Source organism: Gopherus evgoodei, chromosome 1, assembly GCF_007399415.2.
Source record: "Gopherus evgoodei ecotype Sinaloan lineage chromosome 1, rGopEvg1_v1.p, whole genome shotgun sequence".
NCBI classification, from domain to species: Eukaryota; Metazoa; Chordata; order Testudines; family Testudinidae; genus Gopherus; species Gopherus evgoodei.
Genome location: NC_044322.1, coordinates 59,301,405 through 59,324,026, shown reverse-complemented (window position 1 = coordinate 59,324,026; position 22,622 = coordinate 59,301,405). Strand labels below are relative to the sequence as shown.

Sequence of the window (22,622 nt, the reverse complement as noted above, 5' to 3'; positions counted from 1 at the left end):
GGAGAGACACAGAGCCACTTCTTGGTCAGACAACATAGGTGTGGTAATGTATCTATTTCTTTCTGCATAATGCTGTACTAATCTCCGATTAATAAATCTTTGATTAAACAATTCAGTTCAACCGGTTATTCGACAATCTCAATTCTTTAACTCGGACATGTAACCATAGGAGATGTAGATATTCAGTGCTGCTCAAAAAAACCAAAACAAAACAAAAAAAACCAAACAAAGTCATTGGAGTAAGGTGCCTTACATTATGCAGTTGTACTTCGAGAATTTGTTAAGCACATTCTAGAAATGGACATTTTCTCTCTGAAAACAGTGCACATAAACAATTTAACCATATGAGCATGCAATAGGTACACTATGCCTACACTGGCATTACAGAAATATTAACTTGACAATGGATAGCTAAACAAGATTCCAAATTTGATCTTCAAACCTAAACTTGACGTCCGGCTGGTGGGGGAGAGGAGGGGAGAGAAAAGAGGAGAAGGGTTATTAACTTTAGGAGGGGCATCAAATTAATTCTGAATGTGTCTTGTAGAACTTAAATTGAACAGCTATGACACCACCTTTCTAATGGGAACATTTTTACAGATATCACATCTTTCTATGGTTGAACTATTCTTTTCCTAATTTGGCTTTTCTACCCATGCAAAATATTTTACAACACATACAAGAAAAGTCTGCATGGTGATGGAGTTTGCCTTTACTAGGTGATCACAATCAGTGCTTAATTTGTGCTGGGGCTTGCCAGGCCTGAGCCCCAGCACCTCTAGGCTTGCCACGTCAGTTATGAAAGTAAGAAAAACTGCTTGAGTCCCATCACCTCTCATTACGAATTAAGCACTGATCACAATGATCCCTTCTGGCCGTGGATTCTACATTGTGGTAACTTTAATATTATCACAGCTGCACACATAAAACCCATGGAAAGGCTGAGATAAAACTGCAAGTGTCATAAAGCACAGAGACAAAAGCTGCATTTTGTAAAAACAAAAACAAAGTCATCTAGAGTGTGGTAGATAATGCACTTACTTTTCTGTATCTGGTTCCTTCTGGTTTCATTCGGAGGTATCAAGACATATGCACCTGTACTGGAATGGAAAGAAAGTTGTTAATTACTGTCACATGAGCCTATGGATTCATTACTATCCTCTATTTCAATATGGACCTTTAGAATTTCTGTAAGAATAGCTACAAGGTTTAGAACAATCCAGATGTATGAGTTCTGCAGTAGGTATATACATAGGGATGTTTTCAATCACAAGCCATGCTGTACGTCATATGTGCTAAGAATAAGATTTTCAGAAATATTCAGCATTGGCTTAACTCTGTTGATGAAAGTCCCACCCTCACTGCTAATGTCATATCTCCTTCATTTCAAGAAAGACTGTATTTCCATAGATTTGCTACAAAACATTCCACAGTACATCCTGTCCATGAACATCAGACGAATGTGGTCTAACAGCGAAGGCGTGGGCATTAGCAGTTCTTGGTTTTATTCTTCTTCCCACTCCATTCTAGGAGGTGCCTATTGCTCTCAAGCACCTATTGATGTCCATCTTTGGACCGTGCCTTAGTTTCTTCATCTATAGAATGCGGATAGTACATCACTGTGGTGTCATGAAGCTTAATGTTTATGAAGGACTTTAAATTTTCTGGGCATATTTATTATTTTGCAGTAGTGCCTGAAAGCCTCCTCCCCATGCCCCCATCCTGCAATCCAGAATGGTTTCCAGTTGTCCTAGGGGACTAAAGAGAGACATTAAAAGAATGGGACAAGGACAGAGGAGCACTGTGGGCAAGAAGAACAAGGATGGTAGTGGGAGACCTATGAAGGAGAGAGGCAGAAGGTGCTTAGGGAAAGCAACTGAAAAGGGGACAGGAAAATAAATTATTATTATATATCAAAGAGCTCCAATTGCAAAAAGCAGTCTGCCGCCATATCACTGGGATCCAGGGATGGGAAGGAAAGCATTTATATCTGTTTAATTACTGATTTCTCTTTGAAGGCTTATTCTAGGAGATGGATTAATTTAAAAAATTAAACTAGTAAAGATGGAGCTGCTAGCATTAATGGAACCAGTTAATACAATCCTTTCTTATCTTATTATTGTGATAGCCACTGAACATTTTCCATGCAGTCAAATATCCTTAACAACTGGAGTGCTGCAAACACAGTGGAAGTAGTATGTACTGCACCATCACAATTTTGGCTAACATGATGTGCTATGAGGTTGTGCAGATGAAAATTTACACTACAAGGGTTCAAAAAAAGAACTAGATAAGTTCATGGAGAATAGGTCCATCAATGGTGTAATGAAGTGGGACAGTTCTTAAGATTGCCTCTGAATACTGTGTGGGTACCTCAGTTTCCCCTATGCATGTCTTAAGTCTCTAAGGGGTGAGATTGTTGCAGAGCAAAGGGCCAGTGTGCATAAATGGCCAGCACTCTGTCTCCTGGCAACTAATGGCCGGGGCTCTCCCCCCCTCTACAAGGGGATAGCTAAAGGTGTTGGAGAACAAAGATCTGATGACCTCCTGGTCTGGGAAAGAGGAAAAGGCCAGAAAGGAGGGGCTGGAGAGTTTCAGTCTTGGGCTGTCTGGGGAATCATAGAGAACCCCAAGGTTGGGGGCTAAATTCCCTACTACCCAGAAGGACCTGACTAAGGGGGTCCTGTTTATGCCTACAAGCTCTGGTGTAGGCTGTGTTCCTGTCATGTAATAAACCTTCTGTTCTATTGCCTGGCTGAGAGTCACGGTGAATTGCAGGAAGCCAGGGGTGCAGGGCCTGGTCTCTCGCAAAACTCCATGACAAATGGCTATTAGACAGGATGGGCAGGGACAGTGTTCCTAGCCTCTGTTTGCCAAAAACTGGGAATGGGCAACAGGGGATGGATCATTTGCTGATCTCCTGTTCTGTTCATTCCCTCTGGGGCACCTGGCATTGGATATTGTCAGAAGACAGGATACTGGGCTAGAGAGACCTTTGGTCTGACCCAGTATGGCCGTTCTTATGTTCAAGTATTGCAGACAAGTTAATGACCAATTTAAGGCAAGTTAGCAAAGCTTATCCTTATTTAACACAACTTGTTATTCTTGATCATATTACTGTATGCTTCTCCAAGCATTCCTTTATTTGGCTGTATTTAAAAATGTTTAGACTTTCCCTCACAACTAAGCTTGAATGTCATATGCTCTACTCTTTGAAGGTTTTGTTAGGTTTGTTTTTATGTTTTTTTGTTTTTTTTTTACTAGCCAGATCTCAGACTACATCTTCTCTTGATATGTTATACACAAAAGTTTGTCAACTTCAGTCCTGTTCTTGTTTTCTGTATGGTCTCTCCAAACTTAGTCAAAGAAAATTATGTATAGTCTCCTTTTTCAGAATGACTTCAGGGACTATGGTGATGATCCCTATAAAAGGCTGTGGATACAGATAGAGATAGGAATTAGCCTTTAAATTTACTCTCATATGATAAGGCTCTGAAATTTCACAGTATTATGGTTCCTCTCCTTTAGATCCCCAGTTTTTGTTTAAAAACAGAAAAACAACACTATATTAAAAAATATCTATGAAAAGAACCGTCATCAAATCCAAAACATAATCTCCATAAAGATGATCGTTTCCTTAGTCTGACATTCCTATTAGCTCAAATGTATGTATCAGCAACAAATGCATCAGTGCAAGGTACAAGATATAAACGGCACCGTAAAAAGCTGTGCAGTTAAAAGGAAATTGTTAAAAACTGAATGGGTTTTCATATTATTGAAGTTGATTTGGAAACCAGATGAAACCTTCAAAATAAGTAGGAGAGAGGCAGATGCAGAGCAGAAAGGAACAAAACCAGCTTTGGCTTCCTTCAAGTCTATCATATAGTGCAGGGATCAGCAACCTTTGGCATGCGGCCTGTTAGGGAAGCCCGCTGGCAGACCAAGCGGTTTGTTTACCTGCAGCGTCCGCAGGTTCAGCCGATCACGGCTCTGTCATAACATTTCTTCCCAGTTCTGGACCTTAGCGTCCAAAATATGGGTGTTAGCATGAAAACCTCCAAGCTTAGTTACCAGCTTGGACCTGGTAATTGCTGCCACCAGCCAGGAATTATACAGTGCCTAGCTCACTGTGGTCTCCTCAAAACCTTCCCTGGGGGACCCCAAGACTCAGATCCCTTGAGTCTCACAATAAAGAGGAATAAACCATTTCCCTTCCCCCTCCTCCCCTCCAGGTGTTCCTTCCCTGGCTTCCTGGAGAGATATACAGAAGCAAGCTCCGTGAATCTAAACAAAGGGATTCCACCCTCCCTGCTTCAAGTCCTTGAAACACAAGCACCGAGAGATCTAACCTCTCTCCCCCCTCACCCAGAGGGCATGCAAAGTCAGGCTTAGTAAATCTAACACAGAGATTTTTCCCCCTGACTTCTTCCTCCCACCAATCCCCTGGTGAGCTGCAGACTCAATTCCCTGGAGTCCCCACTAAAGAAAAACTCCAACAGGTCTTAAAAAGAAAGCTTTATATAAAAAGAATGAAAAAGGACATTAAAAATAGTCTCTATATTAAGGTGACAATATACAAGGTCAACTGCTTAAAAGAAAAAATGAATAAACAGCCTTATCCAAAAAGAATGCAATCCAGCAACTATACACATGTAAATACAAAAAAAAACAATATAAACTACTTACTATCCTTGTACTTACAACTTGGAAACAGAAAATTAGAAAGCCTGGAGATTCCTGTGGTCACTCTCAGAACCGAGAGGGCACAGACCCAAGACAAAGAACAACAAACTCACACCCAAAACTTCCCTCCACCCAGATTTGAAAAAGTCTTGTTTCCTGATTGGTCCTCTGGTCAGGTGTTTCAGGTTACTGTTGTTACCCCTTTACAGGTAAAAGAACATTAACCCTTAGCCATCTGTTTATGACAGGCTTCCACTGACTGCGGTTCACCATTCCAGGCCAATGGGGGCTGCGGGAAGAGGCGCGTGCCAAGGGATGTGCTGGCCACCACTTCCCACAGCCCCCATTGGCCGAGAGTTGGGGACCGCAGCCAGTGGGAGCTGCGATCAGCCAAACCTCTGAACGCTGCAGGTAAACAAACCGCCCTGGCCTGCCAGCGGATTTCCCTGATGGGCCGCATGCCAAAGGTTGCTGATCCCTGATATAGTGCTTTGGTTATTTTAACTATCAGTTCAAAATAGGGGGAGATAAACATCTTTTTGATCTCCCTTTAGTAAAGTCCCTATGCATGTACCTACCCCACATATGTAGGTTGCATTAGAAGCGTAGGGTTGGGAGGTCACTGATAAGGAAATTCCAGTTGTGCACCATTAGGAGTTGGTAAATGACTTGGTAACATTAGAGAAGACACAGCTGAACAGTCACAGGGTGGCTTTGGACATCCAAGGCTTCCTGGAAATCTGTCAGTGTGGAAACTCAGGACCAAAGTCTAAGTCCCCAGTCCTGCAGTTGCCCTGGGTGTTCTTTAATGAGGTTCTGTACAGGCACTGCAGTCAACACACAGACTGTCAATTGCAGGATCAGGGCTTAAATTCATACTCTGATTTATTTTGCTTTTTCCTTGAGACCTTTGCATTAACTGTTGCTTTTTCTTTTTATGAAAGGAATTTTTACTCTGTATTTTAGCGAGTTTGCAATACCACATGTCAGACATATCCTCTCACAGACGCTCTGATCCTGCAAAGCATACAGGATCCTAGTTACAAGTGGGCAATTTAACATTCCAGTCATTTTTCTGTTTAAGCAGAATCTGAGCTACTACAGTAACTGTATTTGGAAATGAGTTATCCTAATTGCCTTGCTGGAAGTTAATGAAATGTTCTAATTTTGAAGATTATTTCAAATGATCAATACTACACACAATGTGAAGTACAAAGACTATGAAAAAATGGCATGAAACAAAAAGGAAATATAATGTTTTCTACTACTCAAGCTCCAAAATAATGATTTTTTTTTAAAAATCATTTTGTGCTTAATGAAGAAATCTATTGTTTTATTTTTTTAAAACACTTTTCCTTGTAATGTCTCTAGAGTTATAGAGGATGTGTTTCTCCCCCACCTCCCTTGACAGAGATCCAATTAATGTGCTCAGAAAATCCTTGGTGGATTTTCCTCACAGAAACAGAGAAAATACATTTTGGCTGACTACCACTTTTGCGCAAACATTGACTTCTTTGATATTGGTTTGAGCACGGTGCCTGACACTGCAGTGCCCTTTCTTTTTAAAAAGAAAATTGTTATGAGTTTGTGAAGACAAATTCCACATATTCTATGGGGGAAAGGAGTATTTGATTGTGTGGGTGGGAGTAGGGACATTATTTGAAATAGAGAAGATATGAAGTAAAGGAAAAAAACAGCAAAGTATACATACTCTTATGTATTTATCTTCTTCATCAGGACTATTGCATGAGTTTGTACTTAAAATGCTTGCAGGACCTGGACCTTCATAACCTTTACTCCACTTCCTTGTGCATAGTTTTTGTTTACTTTATTATACAACATAAGGCTGTTTTGGTTGCACATGTCCTATTTTGCCAGATGCCCATTGATAATTTTGCATATTACTTTTGCCGTTTGGCTGGGAAATTCTCACATTACCTGGCAAGAGGCAATGTGAGCAGCAGCATGAGCACTCTCCTGTCACTATCCCTGCAGAGCCATGCTAATGAAATTGGAACTGTTACATTTGCAAATGTTATTAGTTATTTCTAGTTCTACAGCATATGCACCAATACAAATGGCTGCAAGCTAATTATTCCATTCTGCATGGCCCTAGATGACCTCATCTGATGTTCAGTTTGCAGTAAGAGATGGAAACATGAGAGTCAAAAAGGGAGAGCATCAAAAAGGATGAAATAAGAAAAATAAGAGATTTGGGCAGGTTCAGTCTAGACAAAAGTGAGGCTTGGAGAGATGGTCAACAGCTGTGGAAAAGGAATGCTATAAAGAAGGCAAGAATCATTTATTCTGATTAGTCAATGGAAAGAAGCAGAGAAAGTTTACACGCAATATTGCATTAAAGGTACACAAAGGCTAGTTGACTTAAAGGAACAAATGGTCAAGGAGAGTTGTATCATCACCTTCAAGAATACTCACGGATAGACTTAGCATTCAATTGTCAGGCACTGTTTAAGAATATTCCATTTCCTAAGGCACATATACATGGCTACTGAACCATGTGTTGGTGGGCACCAGCCACACATGAAGCTGTCACCAACCTGCCAAATCAGACATTTTCCCAAAGTGGGTCCATGCTAGTGGGGAACAACTGCCCGGTAGCTGTCTGTTTCCCATTAAATGGAGCAAGCTGTAATGGATAACTGGAAATTACAGTGCTAGGTCCCAATCCTTACAAACAGATCTGTGTACAAAGACACGCTGATGTTAACAGGGCTCTGTGTGGGCGCAAGTGTCCAGCAGTATGGATCCATTTACAGGTTTGGATCTCATTAAATTCTCCCCGAATCATTGGACAAGTCCTATAGTCTTAATTTATTTCAATGGGAGTTTTCACAAAGAAGGATGTTTGCTGAGGCACTGGATTTCCCAGCCCCAAAATAAAAGGCAGCCAGCCAGTCGGCCACTGTCTCTCTTCTCCAGAAACCCCTTTATGGGAACATCGAGAGCAGGGATGGCCAAACTGTGGCTTGTGAGCCACAGACTGCTCTTTTACAGTAAAAGTGTGGCTTGTGGACCCCCCCCTCCCATTTTCCACCTACCACACTATGGTGGAGCTTGGGGCTTCTATCCTGCAGTGGGATAGTAGGGTTAGGGGCTTCTGCCCAATGAGGGGACAGGGGTCTGGCAGCTTTAGCCCCACCAGAGAGGCCTGCCGGGGCTCAGGACTCCAGCCCCACAAAAGATACTGCCTGGAGCTCAGGGCTTCAGTCTCGCTTTTACTGAAGCCCTGAGCCTCAGCAGATGCCTCCCAGGGGGCTGAAGCCCTTAGCCCAGGGGTTGGCAACCTCTGGCACCCTGGCGGGCCGGGCCAAGTCAGTTTGTTTATCTGCCGCGTCGACAGGTTTAGTAGATCATGGCTCCCACTGGCTGTGGTTCACCGTCCCAAGCCAGTGGGGGCAACAGGAAGCCGCGGCCAACACATCTCTCACCTGCGCCACTTCCCTCAGCCCCCATTGGCCTGGGATGGCAAACCGCAGCCAGTGGGAGCCGCAATCAGCTGAACCTACCAACGCAGCAGGTAAACAAACTGGCCTTGCCTGCCAGGGTGCTTACCTTGGTGAGCCATGTGCCAGAAGTTGCCAACCCCTGCAGTAGGGCGTCTTGCCTGAGTGAGGTCCAAGAAAGAGATACAGGATTCAGCCCTGAGTGGAGAAGCCCTTTACACAGGGAAAGAGATCAGAAGGAGAGGAAAGGAGAAAAAAACATGAGGGGCCGCAACAAGAGTTGTGGTCTTAACATTAGCACTGAATATACTTTTCTGCTGTATAATTCTCTGTGACTCAGCTATGTTCACACTGTACAACCAGAAAAATTAGGTCATCTAAAATACACTTACTGGAAGGTTGCAACTTAACACGCAAGAACCAAAGGGAGAGGAACGAATGAGCTAGCAAGCTGGACCATAAGGCAGAGATGCACAACTCACAATCTTGCTTTTGGCTGACTCTTTGCACCTTGATTGCAGAAAGACCAAGATTGCATGCTTCCCTACAGAAACCCTTAGCCTGCAAGCAGGGCCAGGAAAAAACCTGAGAATCTAAAGTGATAGCTTCTAATTTTAAGACATTTTTCAATACACCACAGTCAAAGTTTAGAGGTGAGCTACCAAATTTGGAGATTATGGTCCAAGCCATAAACCTGGGATCCTGAATTGAACTTTTGGGAGTGGCAGAGGGGAATTTAGATCTCAGGATTTAGTTCAGGACCATCTCTGGACAAACTGTGTGTGTGGTAGTTCACTAGACTATCACATAGTTTAAGATTGGAGGAGAGTTACCTTAAAACGAAATCATGGTGAACTGTCGTCTGCTGTTCAGTATATTTCATCTGAATGCCAACAGCAAAAGGAAATATTTATCTCCATGCTTCCTTGGGAAAATTGATACAGGGGGATGAATTAGATGACTCACTAACCAATAAAAGCAGTAACGAGTCCTGTGGCACCTTATAGACTAACAGACGTTTTGGAGCATGAGCTTTCATGGGTGAATACCCACTTCATCGGATGCATGTAGTGGAAATTTCCAGGGGCAGGTATATATATGCAGGCAAGCTAGAGATAATGAGGTAGTTCAATCAGGGAGGATGAGGCCCTGTTCTAGTAGTTGAGGTGTGAAAACCAAGGGAGGAGAAACTGGTTCTGTAACTGGCAAGCCATTCACAGTCTTTGTTTAATCCTGAACTGATAGTGTCAAATTTGCAGATGAACTGAAGCTCAGCAGTTTCTCTTTGAAGTCTGGTCCTGAAGTTTTTTTGCTGCAGGATGATCACCTTAAGGTCTACTATAGTGTGGCCATGGAGGTTGAAGTGTTCTCTTACAGCTTTTTGTATATTGCCATTCCTAATATCTGATTTGTGTCTGTTTATCCTTTTCCGTAGCGACTGTCCAGTTTGGCCGATGTACGTAGCAGAGGGGCATTGCTGGCATATGATGGCGTATATTACATTGGTGGAGGTGCAGGTGAATGAACCGGTGATGGTGTGGCTGATCTGGTTAGGCCCTGTGATGGTGTTGCTGGTGTAGCTATGTGGACAGAGTTGGCATCGAGGTTTGTTGCATGGATTGGTTCCTGAGCTAGAGTTACTATGGTGTGGTGTGCAGTTACTGGTGAGAATTTGTTTCAGGTTGGCAGGTTGTCTGTGGGCGAGGACTGGCCTGCCACCCAAGGCCTGTGAAAGTGTGGGATCATTGTCCAGGATGGGTTGTAGGTCCCTGATGATGAGTTGGAGAGGTTTTAGCTGAGGACTGTATGTGATGGCCAGTGGAGTCCTGTTGGTTTCTTTCTTGGGTTTGTCTTGCAGTAGGAGGCTTCTGGGTACACGTCTGGCTCTGTTGATCTGTTTTCTTATTTCCTCATGCGGGTATTGTAGTTTTGAGAATGCTTGGTGGAGATTTTGTAGGTGTTGGTCTCTGTCTGAGGGGTTAGAGCAGATGCGGTTGTACCTCAGTGCTTGGCTGTAGACAATAGATTGTGTGATGTAGATTCATAGATTCTAGGGTCCGAAGGGACCAATGTGATCATCTAGTCCGACCCCCTGCACAAAGCAGGCCACAGAACCCTACCCATCCAGTTCTATAACAAACCCCTAACCTATGCCTGAGTTATTGAAGTCTTCAAATTGTGGTTTGAAGACCTCAAACTGCAGAGAATCCTCCAGCAAGTGACCCATGCCCCACGCTGCAGGGGAAGGCAAAAAACCTCCAGGGCCTCTGCCAATCTGCCCCGGAGGAAAAATTCCTTCCCGACCCCAAATATGGCGATCAGCTAAACCCTGAGCATGTGGGCAAGACTCACCAGCCAGCACTCAGAAAAGAATTCTCTGCAGTATCTCAGATCCCATCCCATCCAACATCCCATCACCAACCACTGGGCATACTTATCTGGCGATAATCAAAGATCAATTGCCAAAATTTGGCTCTCCCATCATACCATCCCTTCCATAAACTTATCAAGCTTAATCTTAAAGCCAGATATGTCTTTTGCCCCCACTACTCCCCTTGGAAGGCTGTTCCAGAACTTCACTCCTCTAATGGTTAGAAACCTTTGTCTAATTTCAAGTCTAAACTTCCTAGTGCCCAGTTTATACCCATTTGTTCTTGTATCTACATTGGTACTAAGCTTAAATAATTCCTCTCCCTCCTTAATATTAATCCCTCTGATATATTTATAAAGAGAAAGCATATCCCCCCTCAGCCTTCTTTTGGCTAGACTAAACAAGCCAAGCTCTTTGAATCTCCTTTCATATGACAGGTTTTCCATTCCTCGGATCATTCTAGTAGCCCATCTCTGAACCTGTTCCATTTTGAATTCATCCTTCTTAAACATGGGAGACCAGAACTGCACACAGTATTCCAGATGAGGTCTCACCAGTGCCTTGTGTAACGGTACTAACACCTCCTTATCTTTGCTGGAAATACTTCGCCTGATGCATCCTAAAACCACATTAGCTTTTTTAACGGCCATATCACATTGGCGGCTCAGTCATCCTGTGATCTACCAATACCCCAAGGTTCTTCTCCTCTTCTGTTGCTTCCAACTGATGCGTCCCCAATCTATAGCTAAAGTTCTTATTATTAATCCCTAAATGCATGTCCTTGCACTTTTCACTAATAAATTTCATCCTATTACTATTACTCGAGTTTACAAGGTCGTCCAGATCTTCCTGTATGATATCCCGGTCCTTCTCCGTGTTAGCAATACCCCCCATCTTTGTGTCATCCGAGAACTTTATTAGCACATTCCTGCTTTTTGTGCCAAAGTCAGTAATAAAAAGGTTAAATAAGATTGGTCCCAGAACCGATCCTTGAGGGACCTCCACTAGTAACCTCTTTCCAGCCTGGCAGTTCACCCTTCAGTACGACCAGTTGTAGTCTCCCCTTTAACCAGTTCCTTATCCACCTTTCAATTCTCATATTGATCCCCATCTTTTCCAATTTGACTAATAATTCCGCATGTGGACCGTGTTAAATGCCTTACTGAAATCGAGGTAAATTAGGTCTACTGCATTTCCTTTGTCTAAATAGTCTTCACCTTCTCAAAGAAGGAGATCAGGTTGGTTTGGCACGATTTACCTTTAGTGAAACCATTTTGTACTTTGTCCCAATTACCATTGACCTCAATGTCCTTAACTACTTTCTCATTCAAAATTTTTTCCAAGACCTTACATCCTACAGATGTCAAACTAACTGGCCTATAGTTACTCGGATCACTCTTTCTCCCTTTCTTAAAGATAGGAATTACATTAGCAATTCTCGAGTCGTACGGTACAATCCCTGAGTTTACCGATTCATTAAAAATTCTTGCTAACGGGCTTGCAATTTCATGCGCCAGTTCCTTTAATATTCTCTTGATGTGCCCGGGATGGAAGCTGGAGGCATGAAGGTAGGCATAGCAGTCAGTAGGTTTTCGGTATAGGGTGGCGGTAATGTGACCATCATTTATTTGCACCATGGTGTCTAGGAAGTGGACCTCCCGTGTAGATTGATCCAGGCTGAGGTTGATGGTGGGGTGAAAGCTGTTGAAATCGTGGTGGAATTTTTCCAGAGACTCCTTCCCATGGGTCCAGATGATGAAGATGTCATCAATGTAGTGTAGGTAGAGAAGGGGCGTGAGTGGACGAGAGCTGAGGAAGCGTTGTTCCAGGTCGGCCATAAAAATATTGGCATATTGTGGGGCCATGCGGGTGCCCATAGCTGTGCCACTGATCTGGAGATATATATTGTCATCAAATTTGAAATAGTTGTTTGTGAGGATAAAGGCACAGAGCTCAGCAGCCAGTTGTGCTGTAGCATCATCAGGGATACTGTTCCTGACAGCTTGTATTCCATCACTAACCAATAATGACTATGATTGTAGGTTTGCCACCTAGCCGGGTTTTACCTAGACAGTCTGATTTTTGGATTCTGTGTAGGGTGCCATAATTAGGGTTGTCCTGTTCCCAGTTTTTGACCAGACAGTCAAATCCAAAGGGGACCTGGCAACCTTAAATGGCACCTGAACTAAGAGTCCAGTTACCACAGGGCGGGAGGAGGCACTCAGTCATTAATCCACACCAGCCCCTCTTACCTACAGGCACGCTCCTTGGGAGAATCCAGCAGGCGCCCATGGGAGTGGGGAGAGGAGTAAGCAATGGGGGCAGGACCTTGGGGGGGGGGCAGGATTTCAAGGATCCGGTTGCCAGCAATTAGAAAGGTGACAACCCTATATGAATGAGTGTGATCCTTAAAGGTGCAGTGATGGGAGATTTACTTGTGAATTGAGTACAGAATTAGGCCCTAAACAACCTGTGTAATTCAGAGGATTCTGGAACTCACTGAAGAGCATTTGGCAGTTACAGAGGACAATGGTCTATGGGAATGTTTTGAAGAGCCTCTTACCTTCAGTTTAATGGACTCATTTTCAGGGCCTTTAAAATCTCAGATTAGACAAATGGAAAATAAAACTGCAGTCTTTGTGCAAGCAGCTTTCTATTGGTAACAGATTGAAGAGTGTATGGATTTTTTTTTTAAATTGAGCATAAAGATTGGAAACACTAGATTTTTTTTAAACTGTAAATGCTAAGTGTTCTACTGTTTCCTTTCTCTTTTCATTTTACATGGCAAGGGATTTTTGTTCCCATTTGTACAATGTCATAGCCTTGGATTTTAGGATAGCAGGTTTGTTTTTTGAAGGTGGATTTACTGAAAACTATTTTACACAGTCAGATTTAAAATAATAATAAATAATAATAATAATAATATTAAAGAAGAGAGTCAAGGCTGGCTGCTGAACAAAAGAGCCCATCACAACCTTTTTCTTTTAGTCACTTGACTACACTGGAGCCCTTTCATTTTCTACCTTTTGCTGATTTTTTCAGGATAAGCTTTTGTTTCAGGTTTGTTCTGAAGAGATGCAATTTGGAAATCAACTTTTACACGTAAATGTAACCTCACAGCATGTTACAGACTTGAAGTCAAGCTACCTGATAAGCACAAACTGACTGTAGCAAGTAGTAGGTTTTTCAAGCTCTTGTTACCCTGTTGATTCATTGTTGCCAGGGCAAAACCCTATAGAATATCTTTGAAAGCTGAAATAGAGGCATTTCAGTTTCATTTCCAAATTGAATTTGAACAGACATTATTGCTAGCTAAGTTCCTGACAGGTGATTCCCTTCCATTGCCAGGCATCCTGATGGAATAGAAACAGATTGAAAGAGTTTGAGATTTTACTTTGGTCTGATTATTCTTCAAAATTCCTTAGTAGCACATAGCTGGAAAGACAGAGGATTTCCCAAGCTTCCAGGTATAAGGAGTGTTACTGGCATGCAAAGAAAAAGAGGTGGCCAGAATGCCTCTGCACTCTAGCTATTCTCAGCTGCCGGAAAAGTCTCCTGAGCTCATAGTTATCTGGGTGTTAATTAGAGTAGTCTTGGGGCTATTCTAATTTACGCTAGAGGCTGAATTGATCTCTGGCTGGCCCCAAATAGGGCAAGAAAAAAAAAAGTGGCATAAACTGTCTTTGTTTTGCTTTTTTCTAATTTTGGAAGAGGCAAGAAGTTAATCAGATTCATGACTGCACGATTATCTTCCAAAACAGAAGATAAGTTATGTGAAGTTATCCAGATCTAACTAGCCCATACATACCAAAAGTAGATCATTTTACAACTTGCTAGATGTTCAAGCATTCAACATTAGAGAATTAAAATAAATAAGAAAATAAAAAGTGAAACATCCTACTAAGTGTTTATGATCTAAACATCCTACTAAGTGTTTATGATCTTGTCACGTTAGCACCACCCTTTTTCCCCCCTTGAGTTTCAGTAAAGGAAAGGAAACTGAAACAGCTTCTAGTGGGCAGTACTAATTTAAATCAGCTACACTTTGAAAGAAATTAAAAACAGCAAGATCAACAGAATAGTTAACATTATCATTAACAGTGTTAGGTGTAGAAATAACTTGAAAACAAAAAAGAATTAAATTTGGGTGAAAAAAATGTAAGTGACTAATAGTTCTGCCCAGCTAAGCATACATATAGTAGGTGCATATGCATACACAGAGCATACAGCCTGCAGAATATCTAATTACAATCACTGGAAGTTAAAATTAGAGATGGCTGGAACCCAGATAAGTTTAAACTACAGTTCAGGGCTAAGACTTTGGCTTTACGTTTGTCATAGTTAAGCATTTACAAACTGATGTTCAATTCCTGCCATGATGGGTTGCACCCACACTGCATAGGGAAATCAGCTCTAACTCAGAACCAATGTTGATTTTTTGGATCTGGCAGTTTGTATCCATCTTTAGCAATTAAATTTAGGTGAAAAAGATTATCAGAATTGGCTTTGAAATTCAAGTTCAAGACCTTCTCTTGTTAAGAGTCCATACATGTATTGACAATGTACATAATACCATTTGCTTAGAAACAGATAGCAATAGAGATACACACTAAATTCTGTAAGCCGGCTGCACATAATACACACACAAAATGCTTATGTTTTTTACATGAACATATTAAGTACATGTGCATGGTTGCACAGCAATATTATCTCTGAATCATATCTCCAGAGTCCTCATAAGAGCTCCAGTTCTCATTTAGGCAACAATACAAGTGGTCAGATTCTCAGAAAACTTAAGGGCCAAGCATTTTGAAAGTCTGACCCTAAGCTCTTTCAAAAAAATCTTCCTCTATACCCACATCCTTTATATAAATACATACACACAGTCAGTTGAAAAACTGGCACTTAATACAATATTATTGTGTAAATACACAAAAACTTTGCTACTTACTGCTGCTCCTGCTGCTGACAAGTTGGTTTTTGGCACCCCAACTCTTCTTCAGAAGTTGGGTCCCCTCTGGGATTTCCAGCTCCCTCTGTCAGCCCAGAGTTCTCCCGCTCCTGGTAACTCCTAGAATAGGAGGTGGTGGAGGCAGCAGCCACCCTGCGCCTGCTGTCTTTTTCCCATCCTGTTGCCCTATACATAGTCTTGAAGTGTGTCCTGTCTTGCCACAGAAGGCTGTAAATTCAGCCCAGCCTGGGACTTTTGACAACAAAACAAGGAGCCAGGAAAGGAAAGAAAAAGCTGCTAAGTTACAGTCAGTTGGTTTCAATTTCTTATAAGACTGCACCAAACCAGCTCCTCCCTGCTCTGACACATGCAGGAACACTTTGCCTTCCTCATTCACCCAATCACCTCTACTCCACCTGCAGCTCAAACTGATCACTTGACTGACAAGGGCACAAAAGGTTACTCAGAATTGGAGTTCATGGACAGATAGAAAGCTTTTCTGCTCTTCATTCTAATAGCCCAGCCGGGAGATAGTTTGTGCAGCCTGAGCTCTCTTTGAATTAACATACCCTGAAATCTCTAAAGTAGGGGTTGGGTAAAAGCTAGATCCATTTCAGTTGTGGGCCCCAGTGTTCCAAATTACACTACCTAACTGGAGAACAAGTCTTACTTTTCCTACTGCATCAAAAAAAACCTGGCCCCTGACAAATTCTGGTGCAACAGTGTTGCAGTACTCCAGATCCAATACCTGGATCCTGATAGATTCATCTAGGGTGGCCAGATGTCCCAGTTTTATAGGGACAGTCCCGATTTTTGGAGTTTTTTCTTACATAGGCACCTACTACCCCCTACCCCCTGTCCTGATTTTTCACACTTGCTGTCTGGTCACCCTAGATCCAGCAGCTGTTTGGCTCCAACCCTCCTAATATTACTGCCTGAAGAGAGAGCAAATGCAGACACTCTTCTTAAACAAAACACAAAACAAAACCAATAAACTCTGGATCTTGATGCATCTAGCAGAACAGCACCCCAAATACTCAGAAATCTGCTGGATCCAGAACATTTTGGGAACCTGCTTTACAAATTTCACTGCTTAAATAGAGAACGAGTTTAGCTGCTCCTATTCTAACCAGTGCCGGATTTACAACAGCGCCAGTGGCTCCATGGAGCCGGGCCCATGCTCAGAAGGGGACCCAGCCTGCTCTGCTTGCACTGTGCCCTGAGACCCCGCCAGACCCCCTCACACACACAAACACAGACACCCCACACCACATGACACCATTTGCTCCTCTTGGCCTGCCCACCAGCCATCTGAGGGCTCCTCTCCAACCCCTGACCTCACCCACCGGCTTCTTGCCAGCAAGTTAAAGAAGTATGGATTCAATGAATGGACTGTAAGGTGGATGAAAGCTGGCTAGATCATCATATTCAACATGTGATCAATGGCTCGATATCTAGTTGACAGCTGGTATCAAGCGGAGTGCCTCAGGTGTCGGTCCTGGGCAGTGATCCCACTAATTTTTCTCACCCATGTGCGGAATTAATTTTATTATGTGCACCAATATGGAGGTGATACGAGTAGGGTTGGGATGCAGGGGGGGACTGGGGGTGCAGGCTTTGGGGTGGGGCTCAGGATGAGGGGTTTGGGGTGTGGGAGAGGGCTCTGGGGCTACAGCGGGGAAAGAGCACTGCCCCCCAGCAACACCTGGGCTGTGAGGGAGAGGCGCCTCTCGCTGCTGCGGCAGTTCTGGAGGTTGGGGCTGCAGAATAGGCACCCCTTTCCATGGCCCCAGGAGGTCTGAGACAGGGCTGGGCCATGCTGCCCTGGCTATGTCTGGGGCCGGGCCGGGCCAGGCCGCCCCAGCCGCATCTGGGTCTGTGCCATCCAGGCTGGTCTGTGCCACTCCTGGGTTCAGGCTGCTCCTGGGTCCAGGCCATGGCTGGGACAGGGCCGGGACAGACCCCACAGGATGCATCTGGGTCTCTGCCGCCCCGGCTGCACCTGGGTCTGGGATAGGCTGGGCTGTTCTGTCTGCGCTTGGGTCTGGGCTGGCCAGGCCATTCCTGAGTCTGTTCCACCCCAATCTGCGCCTAGGTCCTGGCGAGGCTGCTCCTGGGTCAGGGCTGGTCCAAGCTACTCCTGGGTTCAGGCTGCTCCTGGGTCCAGGCCTTGGCTGGGGCAGGGCCGGACCAGGCCACTCTGGACACATCTGGGTCTCTGCCGCCCTGGCTGCACCTAGGTCTGGGATGGACTGAGCCGTTCTGTCTGTGCTTGGGTCTCGGCTGGCCAGGCCATTCCAAAAATGATTGGATGGGGCACAAGACTTATGAGGAGAGGCACCTAGGTCCGGGCCAGGCTGCTCCTGGGTCCGGGCTGCTCCTGGGTCCAGGCCATGGCTTGGGCAGGGCCGGGTGTCCTGGCCATGGCAGGTTGCGGGGGGGAGGTGTCCTGCTTGCGGCAAGTTGGGAGCCTGGCTAGGTTGGGGTTGGGGGAGGGGCGTCCCTCCCCTGGCTGGTCCCTGAGTGGGTTCCCTGAGCACCTGTGCGGCACTAAATAGGCTGCTGTGTGGCCGCACAGCTTACAGGGCACTTAGGGCCTGGGGCCAGTTTTGTTCAACATCTTCATTAATGATCTAGATGATGGGATGAATTGTACTCTCAGCAAGTTTGTGGATGACACTAAGCTGTGGGGAGAGGTAGATATGCTGAAGGGTAGGGATAGGATACAGAGGGACCTATGCAGAGTCCTGCACTTCGGATGGAAGAATCACGTGAACTGCTACAGGCTAGGGACCGACTGGCTAAGCAGCAGTTCTCCAGAAAAGGATCTGGGGATTACAGTGGATGAGAAGCTGAATATGAGTCAAGAGTGAGCCCTTGTTGCCAAGAAGGCTAATGGCAAATTGGGCTGCTTTAGTAGGAGCACTGCCAGCCAATCCAGGGAAGTGATTGTTCCCCTCTATTCAACACTGGTGAAGCCATATCTGGAGTAGTGTGTCCAGTTTGGGGCCCCCCACTACACAAAGGATGTGGACAAATTGAAGAGAGTCCAATGGAGTGGAACGAAAATGATTGGATGGGGCACAAGACTTATGAGGAGAGGCTGAGGGAACTGGGGTTATTTAGTCTGCACAAGAGAAGAGGGAGGGTGGATTTGATAGCACCCTTCAACTACTTGAAGAGGGGTTCCAAAGAGGATGGAGTTTGGCTGTTCTCAGTGGTGGCAGATGACAGAACAAGGAGCAATGGTCTCAAGTTGCAGTGGGGGAGGTCTAGGTTGGATATAATGAAAAACTATTTCACTAGGAGGGTTGTGAAGCACTGGAATGGGTTACCTAGGGAGGTGGTGGAATCTCCATCCATAGAGGTTTTTATGCCCCGGCTTGACAAAGCCCTGGCTGGGATGATTTAGTTGGGGTTGGTCCTGCTTTGAGCAGGGGGTTGGATTAGATGACTCCTGAGGTCTTTTCCAACCCTAATCTTCTATAATTCTCCCTGCCTCCTGGCTAGACCCCAGTGCACCTCTGGCTCTGGGCAGTCTCTACTTCCTACTACCTGTCTACCTACTACCTACGGCCCCACCTGTCTCCCTGGAGCTAAGCCACCTGAGACTGGTGGAGAAGCCTGGCCAGTCTCAACCAGTTGATGGGGGGCAGTGTGGAGGACTTGGCTGGGCCTCACCAGGCAAGTGGGTCCTGACAGTGGCTGGGGCAGGCCCTGGCCTGGCTGATTATGCCATTCCCAGGGGCTGGAGTTATTCTCTGTCCCAGGATTAGCCCTGGCTGCACTGGCAGCTCAGCTCATCAGACACAGTTGCCTCCCAGCAGGTCCAATGAGTGTGGACGGGAGGCAGGGCCTGGGGGAATGGATCTCTGGGGGACCTGGGGTGCTGCTGGGCTGTGAGGAGGCAGGGAAAATCTGTGTGTTGGGGCACTAGGAAGTGTGTGGGGTGCTGGAAAAGTTGTGGTGGGGCTGTGGGCAGGGGGGCACTGGATAGGAGTGGTGGTGTGCAGGGCGCTGTGCATTTGTGGCAGGGTCGGGGGGGGCACGAGGGGGCGCTGGGCATAGCAGGTCTGAGGAGGTTCTGTCCAGGGAATTGGAGGGCTGTTCTGGCATTGGGTGTAGGGGATGTGTGGCACGGCATGGCCCGTTCCGCAAGGGGAAGGGGCATGCTGGCAGCACAGGGCTGGGCGGGCCACTATGCATCTGGCAACTGCCGGTTTGTAAATAGTGCCCTCACAGTGGGCTCAGCAGAGCGGGACTGTTCCTGTCATGCCATAACCCAGGCTGGCCCCCCGCACCATGCTCCATTGCTCTTATGGGGGCCCACAAATATGTTTGGCACCAGGCCCACAGAAGGTTAATCCAGCCCTGATTCTAACAAAAAAATCTGGATTCCAATACATCCCAGTGCAACAGAGCTGGAGAAACCTAGAGCCAACACCCAAATCCTGCCAGATTCCTGCAAGTTGGAAGCAGTCTCCCAAATGCCACTGGCTAAATAAAGAAAAAGATAGTTGCTCAGATTGCACCAAAGAAATCCGAATGCTAATTCATCAATAAAACTGTGTCCAAAAAATCCAGTACTAACATGTAGATTCTCCTATATTCAGCCAGGCTTTGGTCCCAAGAGCCCATATTTTATTGCCTAAACAGAGAATATATTTAGCTGCTACTGCACCTTAAAAATCCAGACCCCAGTGTAATAGAACCACGAAAACTCAGATCCATCATTTGGATCCAGCTGGATCTTACCAGTTTTGGGCCACAAACACAGAAAATGTATAATAAAAATTGAGAGCCAGTGTTGCTTCTACTATACTGGAAAAAATATTAAATAAAAATCGACCACCAAAATATCTGGTACAAAAAACCAAACAAACAAAACAAAAGTCACAAGTCTAATTTAGAACCTTTATTCTGATAGACCAGCAACTATTTTGCTGCAGGCCCATCATTTCTACCACTTACTTACGTGCATATTCAGCTTTCTCCTAGCGCGCCAGACTAATCAGCCAAACTAATCGAGCTCCCTAACTGGGACACATAGACAGGTAATAACATGTTGGGGGGAAGAGGTGGTTTGTTTGTTTGTTTTTGCAGTGTAAAGGGATCCTACAACGAATACAGAGCAGGCAGGCAGGAATATTCTTTCTCAATTCTTTCTTTCTACCACCCATTGCATCCTGAACGGGAGTGAGTGGCAGTGTAGGCACTTATGGACAAACAACACAGGAAGTTACTGGGCCTTCAGAAGTCCAGCAGCACTAAGGCACTTTCAGCCTGCTGCAACATCAGGACTTTCCTTATCCTTCCTGTGCAGCAGCAGCAACAGCAGCCAGTTATAGGGAAGCAATTACAGGAAGTCCTCAAACTTGCCACACTTTTCAATTGACTGCCCGTGTCAAAACCCTGCAAGGCTCGTTTTGCCCCTAAGATGAAAGCTAGCTGGGAGAACAACACACATCACACGCTGAGCCTCTGCCAATCACTGATTTCACTGTTCAAGCTTTCTGATTGGCTGAGCCCCAGGTTGGGAGCCAATCAAAAATGATCAGCAAGGCTACCTGGCAACACGCTACCCTGGCCGTGGGAGCCAATCAGACAAGCGACTGCAAGGGACCCAGCCTTCAGAGAAGCCCCCAGCCAAGAGCTCTTCAAAAAGTTCTGGAAATTGGAAAGTCAAAGCATGTGTGATTTTATATGTTTATTTGAATAGTGTTTACCAAATAAATACATTGATGTGGCTACATTAGTCATCTATAATTTATTTAGTACAAAACCTAGGCTATTGTGGTGAAAATAGTGTCTCAAAGCTTGGTTCAGGAACCAATCCCTCTTTATACCATTGATTCCTATGGGAAAAGCAGTTATGACTTACAACATTTTGACTTACAATGCAATTCTGAGGACCCCAACATTATCATTTGAATTTCTGGCAACAGCTTCCTTCTGGTCTGATGGCTCCTAGTTGCCTTCAACTGCCACATATTTCTAGAACTGGTGTTTCCTTTCCCAGGGAACTGTGACATTTCTCCCTGATTGCCATATTAGTGTCAATATGGTTCATATGGTGATGGTTCATGTAAGTGTTAATGACACTGCATCATGGAATATCTCACAGATTATAGATGACTTCAGGGAACTCGGAAGCACGCTGAAAAAAAGAATGCCCAAGCAATCTTCTCTGAGATCCTTCCTGCCCCACAAGGGGAGGATGGCAGAGGGCAGAAGATTCTGGAAGTGAACCGCTGGAAATGAACATCCACCCTATGCCATTAGGTAAATGCCACAGGTTGTAGGGTTTGGGTTTTGCGGAATACTGGTCCACTTTCTGTGGAGAGAGCAGGCTTCATAGTTTTAATGGCCTCCACCTCATCAGAAGTGGAACCAATCTTCTCAGGAACAGGCTGGCTAGAGTAGTGAGGCAGACGTTAAATTAGTAGCAAAAGAGAAAGGTAAAAAGAGGGAAGATCTGAGCACTTGGCACAAAATCGAGATTTTGAGAACAAAATTAATCAAAGAATCAAAAGATGTGCAGAGAAAAAATTCTTTAATTGCCTATACAGCAATGCTAGGAGCCTGGGTAACAAAGAAGATCAACTGGAACTGCTCATTTATGAGCAGAAATTTGATTCAGTTAAGGGATGGGCAAACTTTTTGGCTGGAGGGCCACATTTTAGTATGGAAATTGTATGGTGAGCCACCTGGGGCAGGGGATTGGAGCACACAGGGGGGATGAGGGCTCCGGCTGGGGATGCAGACTCTTGGGTTGAGCTGGGGATGAGGGGTTTGGGGTGCAGGAAGGTGCTCCAGGCTGGCATGGAGGGGTTCAGAGGATGGGATGGGGCTCTCAGCTGGGCCAGGGGATTGAGGCGCATGGGGGATGAGGCTCCAGCTGGGGGTGCAGACTCTGGGGTGGGGCTGGGAATGAGGGTTTTGGGGTGCAGGAGGGTGCTCCGGGCTAGGATCAAAAGGTTTGGAAGGCGATCAGGGCTGGTGCAGGGGGTTGGGGCGTGGGAGGAGCTCGGGGGTGCAGGATCTGGGCGGAGCTTACCTGAAGCGGCTACTGGAAACAGTGGCCCATCCCTCCTCTGGCTCCCACTTGGAGGTGGGGCCCTGTCTGCAGGCTCTCATTGGTTCCTGGCCAATG

At 45.0% G+C, this 22,622-nt stretch overlaps 1 protein-coding gene across 1 annotated transcript in view; it reads right to left on the bottom strand.

Moving 5' to 3' along the window:
- The window catches only part of EPSTI1 (epithelial stromal interaction 1), a 78,372-nt gene extending 62,437 nt beyond the window's left edge, over positions 1-15,935 (bottom strand). Inside the window, 2 exon segments of the mRNA XM_030565754.1 lie at positions 1,042-1,100; positions 15,470-15,935. Coding sequence (XP_030421614.1) covers positions 1,042-1,100; positions 15,470-15,663 — 253 coding nt within the window. The 5' untranslated portion in view covers positions 15,664-15,935.
- Positions 15,936-22,622: the final 6,687 nt, after the last annotated feature.